The 15,132-nt window shown below is 36.9% G+C and overlaps 3 protein-coding genes and 1 pseudogene across 4 annotated transcripts; 1 reads left to right on the top strand and 3 right to left on the bottom strand.

Annotated features, from left to right (window-relative positions):
• Nucleotides 1-433: 433 nt before the first annotated feature.
• Nucleotides 434-5,464, top strand: LOC111791306 (pfkB-like carbohydrate kinase family protein). 2 transcript variants are annotated; one of them, XR_015420331.1, is made up of 12 exons: nt 434-561; nt 923-1,159; nt 1,276-1,352; nt 1,482-1,591; nt 1,668-1,782; nt 2,813-2,875; nt 3,002-3,165; nt 3,806-3,867; nt 4,245-4,311; nt 4,457-4,748; nt 4,819-4,887; nt 5,148-5,464. XR_015420331.1 is itself a non-coding variant. In XM_023672597.2 (12 exons), exons 2-12 carry the CDS (start codon nt 964-966, stop codon nt 4,844-4,846), a joined length of 1,077 nt encoding a protein of 358 aa, XP_023528365.1. In that variant the 5' UTR covers nt 434-561; nt 923-963; the 3' UTR covers nt 4,847-5,140. The 2 variants fall into 2 exon arrangements, 1 of the variants encoding a protein (XP_023528365.1); XM_023672597.2 differs by lacking the exon at nt 5,148-5,464 and having other exon boundaries at nt 4,457-4,522; nt 4,620-4,748; nt 4,819-5,140.
• On the bottom strand, nt 5,174-7,349 carry LOC111791308 (stem-specific protein TSJT1). Its single transcript, XM_023672599.2, has 5 exons — nt 7,089-7,349; nt 6,046-6,286; nt 5,845-5,965; nt 5,642-5,751; nt 5,174-5,542 (listed from the first exon to the last, which is right to left on the bottom strand). The coding sequence occupies exons 1-5, from the start codon at nt 7,289-7,291 to the stop codon at nt 5,507-5,509; spliced, it is 711 nt and encodes a 236-aa protein (XP_023528367.2). The 5' UTR covers nt 7,292-7,349; the 3' UTR covers nt 5,174-5,506.
• Nucleotides 7,350-10,168: 2,819 nt separating this feature from the next.
• On the bottom strand, nt 10,169-11,624 carry NIP7;1 (NOD26-like intrinsic protein 7;1). Its single transcript, XM_023672598.2, has 5 exons — nt 11,439-11,624; nt 11,130-11,354; nt 10,845-11,045; nt 10,674-10,735; nt 10,169-10,502 (listed from the first exon to the last, which is right to left on the bottom strand). Exons 1-5 carry the CDS (start codon nt 11,541-11,543, stop codon nt 10,280-10,282), a joined length of 816 nt encoding a protein of 271 aa, XP_023528366.2. The 5' UTR covers nt 11,544-11,624; the 3' UTR covers nt 10,169-10,279.
• A 936-nt stretch (nt 11,625-12,560) lies between these two features.
• Nucleotides 12,561-14,270, bottom strand: LOC111791305 (putative aspartic proteinase GIP2 pseudogene; annotated as a pseudogene).
• Nucleotides 14,271-15,132: the final 862 nt, after the last annotated feature.

Raw genomic sequence — 15,132 nt, 5'->3', positions numbered from 1 at the left:
TTGAAAACTAAGAAATTTCGAGGTAATCTCTAAGAGTCATTCTAACGAACTAAATTTTGTACATACTGAGGCAAAATAAACGAAGATTGAGCTCAATCATCGCGGTTTGAAATAGCATCTTTTGGAATTGTAGAGGGCTCAGAATTGGGATGTTGAAGAGAACCTTGAGCTTTCTCGAGGTAGGGCTTGAACACGAGGTGTAGGCTCAGATACCCGAAGGCCAAAGCTCCGAACACCACCACGCCGGACCTCGCCGCATTCAACTTCGCCGCTTCCTTCATCGGATCTCTTCGCCGCCGTCTCTAAAAGAACGAGATCATTTCGTTTTATCTATGATTTTACCTACTGTACTTAAAAATGTGAGTTGAACGACATGTCGAAATTTCTAAGAAGGAACGGAACAAGCTACAACTACACGTCGACCTAGCTGAGTCAAAACCTCTCTCTACGTGGAATTGTTGACTTTTGCCACGTCACCTCCCTAATGTAATCACTTTTCTTCTGCTCCTTCTTCCTCTTCTCCGTCTTCTTCTTCTTCCCTCGAGAGGCGAAAACTGAAAGGTACGCTCAAAATTTTCTCTATATCCTATTTGAATTTCGACTCTCAATTTTTTGTTGCATTAGTTTAGCTTCTGATTTGTTCCGTGGAACGATTCTTCTCCTATACCGGAACTAATTTAGGTTGCAGAATTTCTTACATTTGCCATGATGTTGAGTTACAAAATGACGGAAACTGATGGTTCTGATTCTAATTAAGATTGTAATTTCGTTATTTCAAATGAGTATTATGAAATGAATTGGCTACGAGTTTGAATCATGGGTAGAAGAATCGAATTGTTTAGTCTCAGTTCTGTCGCAATGGTAGAAGGTACCGATTTTCCGTAGGATGAGGTTTCTAATTCCAGATTTTGATCATGTCCAGAGCTAATCAATTAACGTGAATCGATACTCCAAAGTTATTGAATGTTGGCTTCCTCGGCTGTGTTTAGAAGACAACAGTTCTTGATAAGGTCTCTTGGAGGTTTTGGTGATTGTACTCATCAGAATAGGCGGCAACAAATCAAAGCCATGAGTGGGACTTCTATGGAGGCTGATGCTGAGAACATTCTAAGAGCTATTACACCTAGCCTTGATCCCAAAAGATATAAAGGCCAGGCGGGTAAGGTCTCAAGATACTGTGTAGTGGCTTGTATTTTATGCTTTATCAAGTTTTGTCCATTGAATTAATGTGTTTCTTAGAAGTTTTCTGATTAACAATCTATATCTGCATATCAGGGAAGATAGCTGTTATTGGTGGATGTCGTGAGTACACAGGTGCTCCCTATTTCGCTGCTATATCAGCATTGAAAATTGTTAGTTCAGACCCCTTTTTCTTGGTGTTCTTGTTAAAGAGTTTTGTTCTTTAATTTCTATATGGATATTTATTTTTTCCTCTTTTTACTTGCAAAGGTGAATGACTACCCATTAGTTTTTCCCTTCAGGGTGCAGATTTATCTCATGTTTTCTGCACTAAAGATGCTGCTCCTGTCATAAAGAGCTATAGTCCAGAGTTAATTGTGCATCCTGTTCTGGAAGAATCATACAGTGTCAGGTGCTTCCGCTTTTTTCTATATTTTGGTCGATGAACCGAAATTTTGATATTTGGCTGATGCGTTCTGATGTTTTAGAGATGAGGAAAAGAAGTTCACTGCAGAAAGGGTTCTTGCTGAGGTTGACAAGTGGCTGGAAAGATTCGATTGTCTTGTCATTGGTCCTGGCCTTGGAAGAGACCCGTTTCTTCTGGTGATTATGTTATTGTTTTTTGGCTAACTTACATGGTTCCTTCTTGAACTATACACTTGATTTCAACTTTGTCCATCGTTGTTTCCAGACTTCTAAATTTTGGCTGACATGTTTGATAAAACGAAACTTTTCTGTAGATTTTACTTGTGGAATATAGAAAACACATTTTCCATTTTTCCTTTTTTCCAGACTTTCAACTATGCTTAGTTCTTTTGTCGCATCACGCCTCACTTTAGTAGACACGTGAGTAGCTAGTTTTAAAGGTAGCCATTCCTCCCTACTTCTAGTTATTTTACAGTAGTGGAGAGTCTTAACGAAGGACTAAATTAAAATTAATCGAAGGTATGGGGTATGACTGAAATTTTCTGAACTGAGGGGATGAATTTGAAATCAAGTGCATGGTTAGGGATAAATGATAGATTTGCCTTGTTTTTTTATGTCTAAACTTCCCCAAGTAGATTTAGTTGCAGTGCATGGTTCGGTTGTATTTTCTTTTCTGAAAAGGACCATGAGGACATGTTCTTTCCCAAAATTGGCATGCATTACTTACGTCTAGATGTATGACAAACTTGCCTACCAGAGTACCTCTGATAATTATACGTAATATTGAGTTTCCCTTGCTTCAAATGCTAAACTTGGGACCTAGAGATTAATTGGTTATGTTATAGGCTAAAAACGTATGTATTAATGCTCATTAGGGCTAGAAAACCCATATGTGCTAATTTGGTGTAAATTCCATAAATGGTTGTATCTTGATACCCCTAAAAAAATTTCATGTGAACCTCCAATCGATTGGAATTCGATGATAGAAACAAAAAATAGGATAAAATTGTTTTCCTGAGGCCTTTTTTTTTTTTTTTTTTTTTTTTTTTTTTTTTTTTTTTTTTTTTTTTTTTTTTTGTGGTTGCAATCCATTAAAACCGTCATATGAAGTCAATTCATCCTTTGTTTCTTTATCTAGATTGATCTGATATTTTCTGCCAGTCTCTTTAATACCATGAAATTTTCTAATGGTTGAAAACTATTCCAGGAATGTGTCAGTGAAATCATAAAGCATGCAAGGCAGACCAATATACCAATGATCATAGACGGGGTATGCATATAGCAGAGCACATACAATTTGAAAGAAATTACCGTGTTTATACTGTTGTCATGCCTGCCATTTTCAATGGGTCTGTCGGTGGCTACTTACTGCCGGTTGTGTTTGTTGCTTTATCAGGATGGTCTCTTTCTTATCACGGACAATCTTCACCTTGTAAGCAATTACCCCTTGGCAGTCCTGACACCAAATGTAAATGAATATAAGCGTCTCGTGAAAAATGTACTGCTTGCTGAAGTCGATGAACAAGATGCTCCTAACCAATTGCTGTCTCTTACCAAAAGGTAAAACCATCATGTTTTTCATTTGAATAGTGTATGGACATGCTTATCATGTTTTTCTTGCAACGGTGACATGCTTATCCCTATAGTGAATCTTGTATGGACATGCTACCTTCCACACCCCTGAAATCAGCACATTTACGAAAGTTGGCAGATGAGAGGCTGGTCTCATCTGATCAGAATTCACTATAGATGTTACTACTTATCCAGGGCCCATAATGGTTTCTCTATATTATTATTAATTATCGGCACGTTCTGTAGTCTCTAGCCAAATGGTTCAATGTAAGGAACAAGAATATTTTGGTGGCGTGTCTCATCCTTCCAATAGTCTGAATCACTCTTCGATTTATTGCATACATCTTTCTTGACATAATTATTTCTGAAGTATGAAAATATTGACATTAGAATGAAAATATAACTGTATTTCGCCGAAGGGATTGTTCTTAGCTAACTAGCTATAAATAACGTACGGCAGATTCCATATTATTTAATATAGATGGAGATAGTTTTCCCTGTGTCGGTTTACTTCATCCTATTTTATAATTTCTAACAAATATTATAAAGTATTACTTCTACGTGGTGCACATTTTTATTTCATTCAGTTCTCCAGTCTTTGGTGCACTAAACGTTTGGATATGATCAGGATTGGTGGCCTAACTATTCTCAGGAAAGGGAGAGCTGACCTCATCTGTGACGGTGAGACAGGTACTGATTACAACTACTATGTATTTTCCATGTTAACGTTATAGGAAGTGCTACAAATTCAATGTTCCTTTCTCTGATGTTGTAGCCACTGTGTCACCTACCATTCTATCATCACCTTTGTGCTAAACTTACCTTCTGGTCAGATTAGGAAAAACTGATAAAATTCTCTGTCATGCCACGGTGGAAGCGAACCAAATTGAATATGGATTGAAAATGTCCTTTCCAATTTCTGTAAATTTCACAGGATCTCTGTCCTTGTTATAGGAATTCCAGTTTCTTTAGTATTGCTGTAAATATTAATATGGTGTCAAAGTATTTCCCTTGCTAGATTATACTTGATTCTTCCTTTAAGTGAAATCATGTGACACCTGATGCAGTCAAATCAGTGAGCATTTATGGTTCTCCTCGCCGTTGTGGTGGCCAAGGTGATATACTTTCAGGAAGGCAAGTAGTGCTATGGGTTTTCATTGTTCTTGGTGAATATTGTTTTTCTAACAAAATTGACCTTATTTATTTTCCTAATCCAAATTCGAGAAGCCTAAACTTCTGTACAATAAGGTCACAATTGTTTTCTTTCCCCGTGGTCCAGTGTTGCAGTTTTTGTATCTTGGGCTCGGCAACAAGGTTTAGTCACTGATGGGAATTTGGCTACCAGGCAAGTTCTAGAATTTAAACATCGTCTTTTCTTTCGATCTCATTTGACGAATACGTATTCCCTGTAACGTTTTACACGAAACCCTTTTCACATGTAGTCCAAAGAATCCAACAGTATTAGGTTGCATTGCTGGATCTGCTTTACTTAGAAAGGCTGCATCACTTGCATTTGAGAACAAGAAAAGATCAACCCTTACTACTGATATCATCGAGTTCTTGTGGAGAAGGTACTGTCAGCTTTAAGGATGTTCAAACAAAAATTAAATCAGCTTCTAATATCAGTTCCTTTTTTTGCAGTCTGGAAGACATTTCTCCAGCTCACTAGTCGAATATGCTGATCTTGCAACTATGCTGAAGATACTCATGGCATGACACCTACAATGTTTGGCTATACCATAAATTTGACCATCATTTTCTCAATTGTCTAGTAGGATTCGAACTTGGAACTAATCATACGGCGAGTGTCGTATCCAATAGTGTCTCTATGGTTTTGTTTTTAGGCTGTCGACATAGACAAAATTTGCAGTAATTTTGACGTTCGTGTTCATACGAGTCAACATCACATGACTTGGCATATTATTTTGTGGTTCAAATGTTAATGACATCTATACATTTGATACGAACAGGTGGTTGAAAATGGCCAAAACATTGGTGGTGTGAAATTCAAGTCTCCATTTCTAGGATTTGCAAGGATAATTCTACAAAGTCACGGACTTTATTACACCGAAAGCAATAGGACTTTACATCAGACTACAAGCAAGCAAAAAGAGCAGAAAGAAAGAGAGAAAAAAACACACCATCTTCCTCTTCTGGTCAGACATAAATTTGTCTGTTAGGTATCCTCTCTCCCCCTCCTCTTCTGATCTGCATTCTCAACCACATATAAAACACCATATATATATATATATATACACATACATATATATATATATATATATATATAAATATATATATGTGAAAGCTCCACTGCTATGGGACAATCTGTTCAACGTGTGGCTGCCACTGCTGCAGGCCCCTCCACCTGAGAAGGAGCATCAACCACAAAAAAGTAAGTCTTAGAAATGGAGTTTAGTGATTGATTGTTTGTCAAAAAAAACTTAAAAGACTGTCTGAAAATTACTTTGAATGTTGCACCCCAAATCTCTTCCTCATTAGCAGGAACAGCAGTGATCTTGTTCTTAGGATTCTGATAGCATCTCAGTTCACCAACTTCTGTAGATAAGAAACACCCTGCAAAAATAGAACCAAAACCCTCCATTATCGTTGCAGAACAAGCTTCTTATAGATACACAGGCTTTGGAAATGTCGGGGAATCTAATCTACCTTGAGGAAATGAAGCAAGCGATTTCCCGCAAGCGCCCTTGAGCAGATCGGCGTTATCGGAAAAAGCCACATAACCATCGGCGGTGATTCCCCAGTACAACGAAACCTTCCCATTCCGATCCTATCAAAATCACAGAACAAAACTCTAATTTATCCCATAAAAAGAAAACAATTAAAGAACAGCAAGAAGGAGACTCTTACAGAAGCCACGAAGAGAGTGGAGGTTGACTTGTCGAAGACGATAAAGGCGAAATTGCCGCTGAGATGGCCGACGACATGGCTGGCCGGATATGGAGCTCGGTCCCGGAGGGCCTTATATGCCTCGATCACCAGAACCACCTCGTTCGCTGATTTCGCCAAGCCGTATTGTTGCCGGAGACTCCCTAAATTGTCCAAAACTCCCGCGAATAAGCAGAAAATGTCGTCCTTCACTGCGAACGATCTGTCGTCACGAATTAATTCAGTAATTAATCAGTTAATATTCTATTGTAATTTGGATTCACATCTCTGCCATCCACGAATTTCGATTTTTAAAAAATTAATAATTAAAATCGTGTATTGGTAATTCGCTTCAAGTCAAGGATTGATAAGCAACTAAAGGTAAATAAATAAATAAAAATAAAGAACAATTAGTTTTCTATTTAATACACGCACAATTAATAAATAAATAAATGATGAGATTTATTACTGCTTTGAACCAATAGATAAGTTTCAGAAAGACGACAAAAAACTGGTCACACGTGTCGCAACGCCATTGGATTCTTGTCGGACAAGTCCGGACAGTATCATCTTGATCGCACGTGTCACACACGCTATCCACGAGATCAACAAATCGCAGCCATTCAATATTCTCAAAACAAACTTTCATCAGAAACTGCTTTTTTTAGTTTTTTTTTTTTAGTTTTTTTTTTTAATAAAGAACATCCGAAAAGAAAATAATAAATAAACTAAATTTTAATTATTTTAAATTTAATAAAAAATTAACCGAATTTAGAGGACGCCATTGAAGAAAATCAACAATTCCAAAATATATTTCCCGTCGGTTTCCAATAAATTAACCACCAATTACGGCGGCGATTCGAAGAATTTAAAGCCTCCGCCGTCCCGGATCGTCCGATCACCGATCGACCGAATTTCGAGTTCATTTAATTTATTAATAGTTCGGCAAAAAAAAAAAAAAAAAAAAAAAGATTCTGATGCGGCGGCGGCGGCGGCGGATTTAAAACAAAACATAGTAATTTTACCTGGGGCACAAGGTGGATTCCGTTTCGTGAGTGTAGGCGAGGTAGGCATGGTCCCCTAGCTGCAGCGACACGGCGGAGGAGTTTATCTGAACGAACCGATTCAGTAGAGCCGCGGATGTCGTTTTCGGAGACGGCGTACGGCTTCCGGCGGCCACCAACTCGTCCGGCGGCGACATGATGGAGCTGCTAAATACTCCCAACATGGCTTTAATTTCAAAAAAGAAACAACACTCAATGAGTTATGACGGACATGGATAAAACAATCGCTTGCTTTGTTGGGTTTATATAGAAAAATTAAAAGGGTACCGTGGTCATTTCACCCCCTCTCCTATTTATTTATTTATTATTATTATTATTGTTTTTCCCGATTTGATTTTAATTTTTCGTATCCGTGGTCGTGTAAGAGGAGATTGAAATCTAGCGGCTGGGACCCACCGCTGACGTGGAGAAATCAATGGACACCCTTTTTTCCTTTTTCTTTTTTTTGTTAAACTCAAATTAAAAAATAAATTTAATTAATTTTTCAGATAACTTTATTTATATTATTTTTTAAAGATTAATGCTTTTATATTTACAGATGCTAATTTTGTTGTTGGGTGTGACAAAAAAAGTCATGAGCAACTTGCTTAGTTGTTATATATTAATAGAAACTTAGGAAATAAAATGTATTTATATTCATTTATAGTAAAGTTTGTCAAATATTATTGTATTTAATGTTCATTTCAAATTTTAAGGTTTTTTTTTTTAACGACAAAATGTTGAAATAAGTCCAACATCAAAAAAAAAAAAATTAAAAATAAAAAAAAATATATTAAACCCTTTTTTTCTAAGCTTGAATAGATATTTAATAGCGAATTATTTTAAAATTTTATTAAAAATATACAATTTGGATAAGAATAAAATAATTTAATTAATGGGGAAAAGGACCAGCTCAGTTGCGTATTAGTGGTGAACTTCCAGGATGAAAGCCAATGAGAATTGGGCACGTGGCTTCGACGGTGGAATTTTAAGTACAAAGGCCACCTTATATTGGAATATTTTCCACAAATATATAATAATCCGGAAAATAGATAATTTATTTTTTTTTACACCTAATCACCTAATTAAAACACAATTAATAACAAATTTTTTATTATTTTGAAAATTGACAAAAATAAATAAATAAATAAAAAGAGAACTTAATTATGTATATTATTAAATGTGGTTAAGCGGTAATCTTTTTGATTTAAGGATTTAAAAATATTAAAAAAATTGGTTTTAAGGATTATTTTTATAATTTTAAGAAAATCTAAGAGTAAAGGAGTTGGGTTAATTATTGTTGGTGGCATTGACCATCTATAAATTTTATCCCAAAAAATTAATTAATTAATTAATTAATGGGGTCTTATTAAAATAATGGTAAATGGGTTTTACTTTAATTACAAAACCAGAAACATGTAGAGAAGTTCATGGAAACACTGTAATCAACCATCAATATAATCGAATAAAAAAATATTTTTAATTTTTAATTTTTTTTTTATTTATAAAAAGAACCCGATATTCCATATGATCTAATTACCAGAACTACTTAGTCTATCTAACTCAAATCAATCTGAGTTGGATTATATACGGACAAAAAAAACTACTTTTACGAAAATTCTTCAAATTATCCAAATACATGGAAAGTCAACACAGGACGATCCAAATCTAATAAAAGATGTAATAAATTATACCATTAAAAAAAGATATTTAAAATTACGAAGACAAAAATATCCTTTTCTTCCCTCGTAACACTTTCAATAAAATTTCAAAATTCAAATATAATAAATGACAGAAAATTGCAAGAATGAAAGAGAAAGGAAAATAAAAGATGGAAGAATATATATATATATATATATATATATATATATATTTTTTTTTTTTTTATTTGTAAAAAAAAAAAAGGAATTTGAATCTTAAAGCCATCCATGCTTGCAATTTGCTTGGAAAAGGTAAAGTGATAATTAAATAAATAAGAAGGGTATTGTTGGAAATAAAAATAATAACAAATTTGAAGATATTTTAAAGCAAATAAATAAATAAATAATTTGGTTGCGTCAAAAGTGAATGTGGAAAGCGGTCGGGTAGTGCGTGGAGCCCGTGACAATTGCTACTAATGACGTGTTTTCAACGTATTAAAATAATAAATTAAATAATATAAAATTGATGTGTTAAAATATTTATAAAAAAAAAAAAGATTATAATTCTTCAATCAAATAAATAAACAGGAAAATATTTTATTTATTTTAATATTATTTCTATCCACGTAGACCTTTAACTTATTTTAAAATATTTATTAATATTTTTGACTTTTGTAAGGAATATATATAAAAAGAAAATGATGCAATTTGTGATGGGACGTCCACAGTTTTTGGGTCTGGCCCATGGTTTTCAATGTTACTTCAAATACAATTATAAATTATAATTACAAAAAGAAAAAAAAAAGAATATTTAAAGTAGACCAATCAAAAAAGAGGAATTTAATTAGCAATTGGCTTCGAAAAAAGATAAAATAAAAATAATTATGGTATTTAAAAAAAAACATTAAAAGAAAAGGGTAGTAACGGGAATTTAAAATTAGAGGTTTAAGCCACAACCACAATAAATAAATAAATAAAATTATTAGGAGGAGAAATAATAATAATAATAATAAAGTGAGAAAGAGCCACTTATCTTCATCTTCTCTTTATTTGTTTCCATTGACCTTGGAGTGACGTTTTATTTCTTTATTTTTAATTATTTATTTATTTTTTTTAACCACATTTTCATATTTGTATGGGACCACTCAAAGATGCACTGACGGTGGGGATGGGGAAGACTTCTCTGTCTCCGTCTCGTTGTTTATTTTAAATTTTATTTTTACGAAATTATTTATTTATTTTTATGGGTATCGAGAGAATGGAGAGGATCAAGCTGAATAATTATATGAGCTAATTGTCTGTTTTAGTAAAATGATTTAGATATTTTAATTTCTGTATGATTGTATAACAAATATAACAACGGAAATTTTAATGTGCTTGAAATATAAAACTAATTTTATATGCTCGTAAGTGTTTTGACTAATTTAGATATAGCTCAGCTAATCACATGAGATAATTAGTCAATAAATTCTTAGGATTTTAAACCTAAATTATTATTTCACGTCGAGAAAGATAGTAGAAGACGGTGATTTGCTAAGGAATTAGATGTAAGTTGGCTGAGGAGGAGCGACGGAAATTTCCGCCGTCGGAAGAATGGATCGGCGGAGGATGAAGGCGGAGGACGCCGCTGAAGAAGGCACCGGTAACAGCTCCGATCACCGGAGCTGTAATGTATATCCATATGTCATCGAAAGCCCATGAAACTATTGCGGGCCCTAAGGATCTTGCTGGGTTCATCGATCCACCTGAAATGGGCCTGCATTCACTCAAAAGCCCATTAGGCAAAATATAATTTCTAATTATTTTTTAATAAATTTTGTTTTAAATTAATTAATCTATATTTGAAATTATTGAAACTAAATTTGAAAATTTGAAAATTCATGCACTAAATTAACCCGGACTAAATTTGTAATTTAACTACACCTACCCGGCGATAAACACAGCAAGTCCGATAGCCATTCCAATGACAAAGCCCGACAATTGACCACCCTGCATCATATGACCAAAAAATGTATCTAATCAGTTCCTAAACTTTTAATCTTGTATCAAGTCGAACTTTCAATTGGATCATGAATATTAAACATGTAATTTAACTTACGGGTCGGGGTCGGGATTGATGGGGTAAAGAAGAAATGAGGAACATGAGGATGAAGGTTGCAAGAAGCTCAACGAAGAAGGCAGACATGGAGCCACGAAATGGTCGAGTGGTCAATTGTTGTGGTTTAATGTCGTAAATGAACATTCCTGCATATGTCGCCATTACACAACCTGTCGTCTGAGCCACCGTGTACGGCATCACCTAATTTCCGACAAAAACATCCTTAATTCCAAATTTTAAAATTTAAAAAATTTAAAAAAAGTGTATAAGAAATTTTAATTGTACCCAGGACCATGGAAAGTGGCCAAAAATGGCAGAGGCAAGAGTGATGGCAGGGTTGAAATGAGCACCGGAAATGGGAGCAAAGCAGAATGTCAGAACGCCGACAGTCAACCCGGCGGCGGCGGCGTAGTCCAATAAACCCACCTGACCGCCCATCATCTGGCCGGTCGCCGCCACCCCACTCACGCAAATCATTAGCAAAAAAGTCCCCATCATCTCTCCCAAAACCTACACCAAAAGAAACAAAAAAAAAAAAAAAACATGTTAGAGCCTCCGCCGCCGTTGTTGTAATCGGAAGGTCCGGTGGGTTACCGGGCGAGCTGGATTATGGTCCATTATCGTGGGTTGTGGGGAGCACAAGAGGCCATTGTTGTCGGAGACGGCGGTGGGGATTGGATTGGTATTATTTGAGGCCATTTGTTGGGGTTGGGCAGTGGTTGTTGAAGGGTAGTTTTAAACTTTTAAAGCATGAGTTTGATGATGGAGTTTAAAAATGGGTCTGTTTTGGTGGGGTAAATTCTGCTTATTTTAAAGCCTTTTTGGCGTGTTGCAATCCGCTCCGTCTTCCAAGCGTACGTAATGAGTTCACACCGTTTTGCCCATAACTATAGTGACGTACATTTTATCTGCGGGCCTGTGAAAACCCATTTATCGAGAACGAAAAATGAGTGAGAAGCGATTTCTCTTCATTAACTAAATGAAGTCGGAGATGATATTATATTTCCCCATTACTGATCTGCCAAAATCACTTTACCTTCCTACTATCACTCCCATATCTCTCTGTTGTCACTTTCACCATGGCTAGTGGTCGTAATCACACAATTGCTAGCCATTGCCACCACCGATGACCACTAACCTCAACCACCACCGATGGTCACACAATTGCTAGTCATTTGATTAAATAAGCGCCAAATTGGGTCATAATATTTGGACTCGAAGTTCAAATAAACCAAATGGGTCATAAAGAAATAATTTGGTCCAAATCCAACCAAGCCCAAATCCAAACGATTGAGCACAAACAGTCATTTAAGTCAAAGTACACACCACCTTCGAAAAACATCCAACATATAAGATCAACAAACCAAAAATCACTGAACATACAAGATCAATAAGCTTAAGGTCAAACAAAAAAGCAAGACCATCGAGTCAAGAGTTGACTCAACATATGTGCAAGATCACAAACCAGCATACATTCCTATCTCCTCGAGTCAAACATACATACAAGAAAATATATTTACGGGATAGGGACGAGAGCAAGGGAAGCCTTCTTATCCCTATCTCCATCCCGATCACCTATTTGAATTCTCATAGGAACTGGGGTGAGGAAATCACTTGCCCAATTTTTTTATGGAAACTAAATGTTATAAGATCGATGAATATAAAAAGAAACGGGTTGTTTAAAAGCATCGTTTTCTTCAAAGCCAGCTACGATTGGGCACGCATGACTTTATTTATCCAAATCTCGAATCAAATGCAATCCAAGACATGTCCCCCACCATCCAAACTATAATATTAATTAAACTATTCAATCAAAAACAGCAACAATTTATTAATCAATCAAGATTAATTAATTAATTAATTAATCAATCAAGGTTTAGCAGTAAAGTTGAAATTAGAACAAGTAGTCATCCGCCCCAGAAGAGTGGAGATAAATCCAAGCCGTGAAGTGGCCAAATCAAATTCAAGCAAAGCATCCTCAATCTGGTGCGCGCCGATCACGATCGAGGTTCTCGGCTCCACGCCGCCGTCCACGAATCCCAAGCACAGAACCTTCTCATTCACCTGCACCATCGAGTTTGCGCCGAAGATTCTCCAGATCACGTTTTTGTTCTGTAAAATCAAATCGATCGACGGCATCCCCGGCCCCAGTCGGGTACTTCCAAAGCTATTCGCATTGAAACAAGCCTCAAACGGCGCCACCGCCGGCACTCTCGGAATTTTCCGGAGCTCTGTTGCGAACGTTTTCAACACCGCCTTGTAAATCGACGATTCCAGGACGGTGTATGGGTTCACGGTGCTGATTTTGGTGCCGCCGATGCCCTTGCTGTTGATTTTGAGGAGGGTGGTGTTGATTGGGACGGTTTTGGAGTTGATGACGATGGATTTGACGCCGATGAAATACTCTGCGGATTTTTCCCCGGCGGAGAAGACGCCGGCGGTGCTCACGGGATTGATAAAGAGTGGGGTGTAAGTGAGGGATTTGGTTAAATCGATATTGGGTAGGAAATTATACGTGCCGTTGCCGGAGAAGATGACGCCGGGGAGTCTGGTGGAGCTGCTCAGGCAAATGGCGAATTTTCTATTGAAGCTGAAGGCGGCTGCGAATTGAGATGGCAGAGAGATTCCGGTGCGTCCGAATCCAGCCATTCCGGTTACGCCGCCGGCGAGGCCGTCGAGGAGAAATGTGGTGCCGCAGACGAAGAGAAATTTGGGGACGGAGACAGGGGTGGTTGGGTTGAAGCCATTGGTGGAGGAAACAGAGACGACGTCGGAGGCGACTTCTCCGCTGGTGGAGAGATGGATAATGGTGTTGCCGGGGAAGAGGCCGCAAGTGTTGTTGTTGCAGCCGGGTCTGGGCGGCGAAAAGCACTGACCGCAGGAAGTGGACTTGGAAGCGAGGGAGCATTGGGCGGAGCGGCAACGAGCGGGCTTGTAAGTGGAAGAGATATAGGCGCGGTTACAGTCGACCCACATGAACTGACCACCCAGGTCCACCGTCAGCTTCACCGGAACCAGAGGGGTTCGCTGCCGGAGCTGGATGATGTGCTGGAGAGATGGGTCTTTTGTGACGGGGAAGAGGAGAGCCTTGGGGCGGAAGGAGGTGGCGGCAATGGTGGTGGAGAGGAGGAGGAAGAGAATAGAGGAGAAGAAGGAGAGGGAAGTGGAGGCCGCCATTGAAACCGGAGCTTGAGGTTTTGAGTAGGGAGATTATGGATTTATATAGACAGAGTGAGGAGGACGGAGTTTGACCGGTCACCGGCAATCTTCTTCTTCGCTCTTCTTTGATTGGTCCACGTGGATCCTCCGATCCTCCATCTCTTTGCCTCCGTTGAATTCAACTCTTTTTTTTTTCTTAATTAAATAATATGAAATTGTGCCCTTGACATAAAGTTTCTAAATGGAAAGGGCCCATGTCGCTTAGATCGCACACGTGCTAAGTATTTTTTTTACTGGTCATCTTCTAAGTCAACTCAATTCATAAGTCAATAGCGTGCAAGTATCTTTTTTTTACTGGTCATCTTCTAAGTCAACTCAATTCATAAGTCAACTCAAATCTTCGATTGAATAAGTCAACTCAACTCAGTTCATGAGACCTACCACTTGAGTTAGAATAGCTTAATTTATGGGATCTGTGTACATAAGTTAGTTCATGCAACCCATTGCCCCATTTTAAAGAGATCAACATGGTCGGTCATATGCCTCTAAGATTCGAAATCGGAATTGAGGTTGGAGGGTAAGAATATTGCGTTTCAAAGATACATGTAAGCCTTTGACTTCTTCACATTTTTGTTATAAAATAATATCTAAGTTGAATCGCTAATATGATATCATTACAATTTAATATAAAGTTCATTTGTTATATTTAGATGCATTATTTTTGTTTTTAACCTCGCAATAATAAAGCCACAAAGGATAAAATAAAAATATACTTTTTTTTTTTAAGAATAAATTTAATCCTAATTATTACTATTTATTAGTCGTAAGAATAGAAAATCAATCCCTAATTAAAAATAAATAATAAACCGTTCTTTCCTTTTTAAAATAATAACAATAAATCGTGGGGCTGTGTTTAGTTAGATCGTTTTTGGGCCGAAGTAATTGGGCTGTACTGGTGATGGGCCCCAATGGTAAACTTTCCGTAATCTCCCAAGCCCAAGAAGCCCAAAATTATCCATTTTAAGAAACAAATTTCAACGAAAAAAAAAAAAACAAAAATTAAAAAAGGAAACCAAGCTTCTTTATGTCGCACACTAATTTTCACTTTTATGATTTTGATAAAATAGAA

Source organism: Cucurbita pepo, chromosome 3 (genome assembly GCF_057944985.1).
Source record: "Cucurbita pepo subsp. pepo isolate OVF chromosome 3, ASM5794498v1, whole genome shotgun sequence".
NCBI lineage: Eukaryota > Viridiplantae > Streptophyta > Magnoliopsida > Cucurbitales > Cucurbitaceae > Cucurbita > Cucurbita pepo.
This window is presented reverse-complemented; position numbering and strand designations above follow the sequence as displayed.

What these genes read in the sequence shown, in the direction of transcription:
- LOC111791306 (XM_023672597.2), top strand. Translation starts at nt 964, where the DNA reads ATGTTGGCTTCCTCGGCTGTGTTTAGAAGACAACAGTTCTTGATAAGG. An exon ending in GATGGGAATTTGGCTACCAG is followed by an intron (nt 4,523 to 4,619) that starts GCAAGTTCTAGA and finishes TTTCACATGTAG; the next exon opens with TCCAAAGAATCCAACAGTAT. An exon ending in ATCGAGTTCTTGTGGAGAAG is followed by an intron (nt 4,749 to 4,818) that starts GTACTGTCAGCT and finishes CTTTTTTTGCAG; the next exon opens with TCTGGAAGACATTTCTCCAG.
- LOC111791308 (XM_023672599.2), bottom strand. Translation starts at nt 7,291, where the DNA reads ATGTTGGGAGTATTTAGCAGCTCCATCATGTCGCCGCCGGACGAGTTG. An exon ending in CCACTCTCTTCGTGGCTTCT is followed by an intron (nt 5,966 to 6,045) that starts GTAAGAGTCTCC and finishes TGATTTTGATAG; the next exon opens with GATCGGAATGGGAAGGTTTC. An exon ending in TTTGGGGTGCAACATTCAAA is followed by an intron (nt 5,543 to 5,641) that starts GTAATTTTCAGA and finishes GCTCCTTCTCAG; the next exon opens with GTGGAGGGGCCTGCAGCAGT.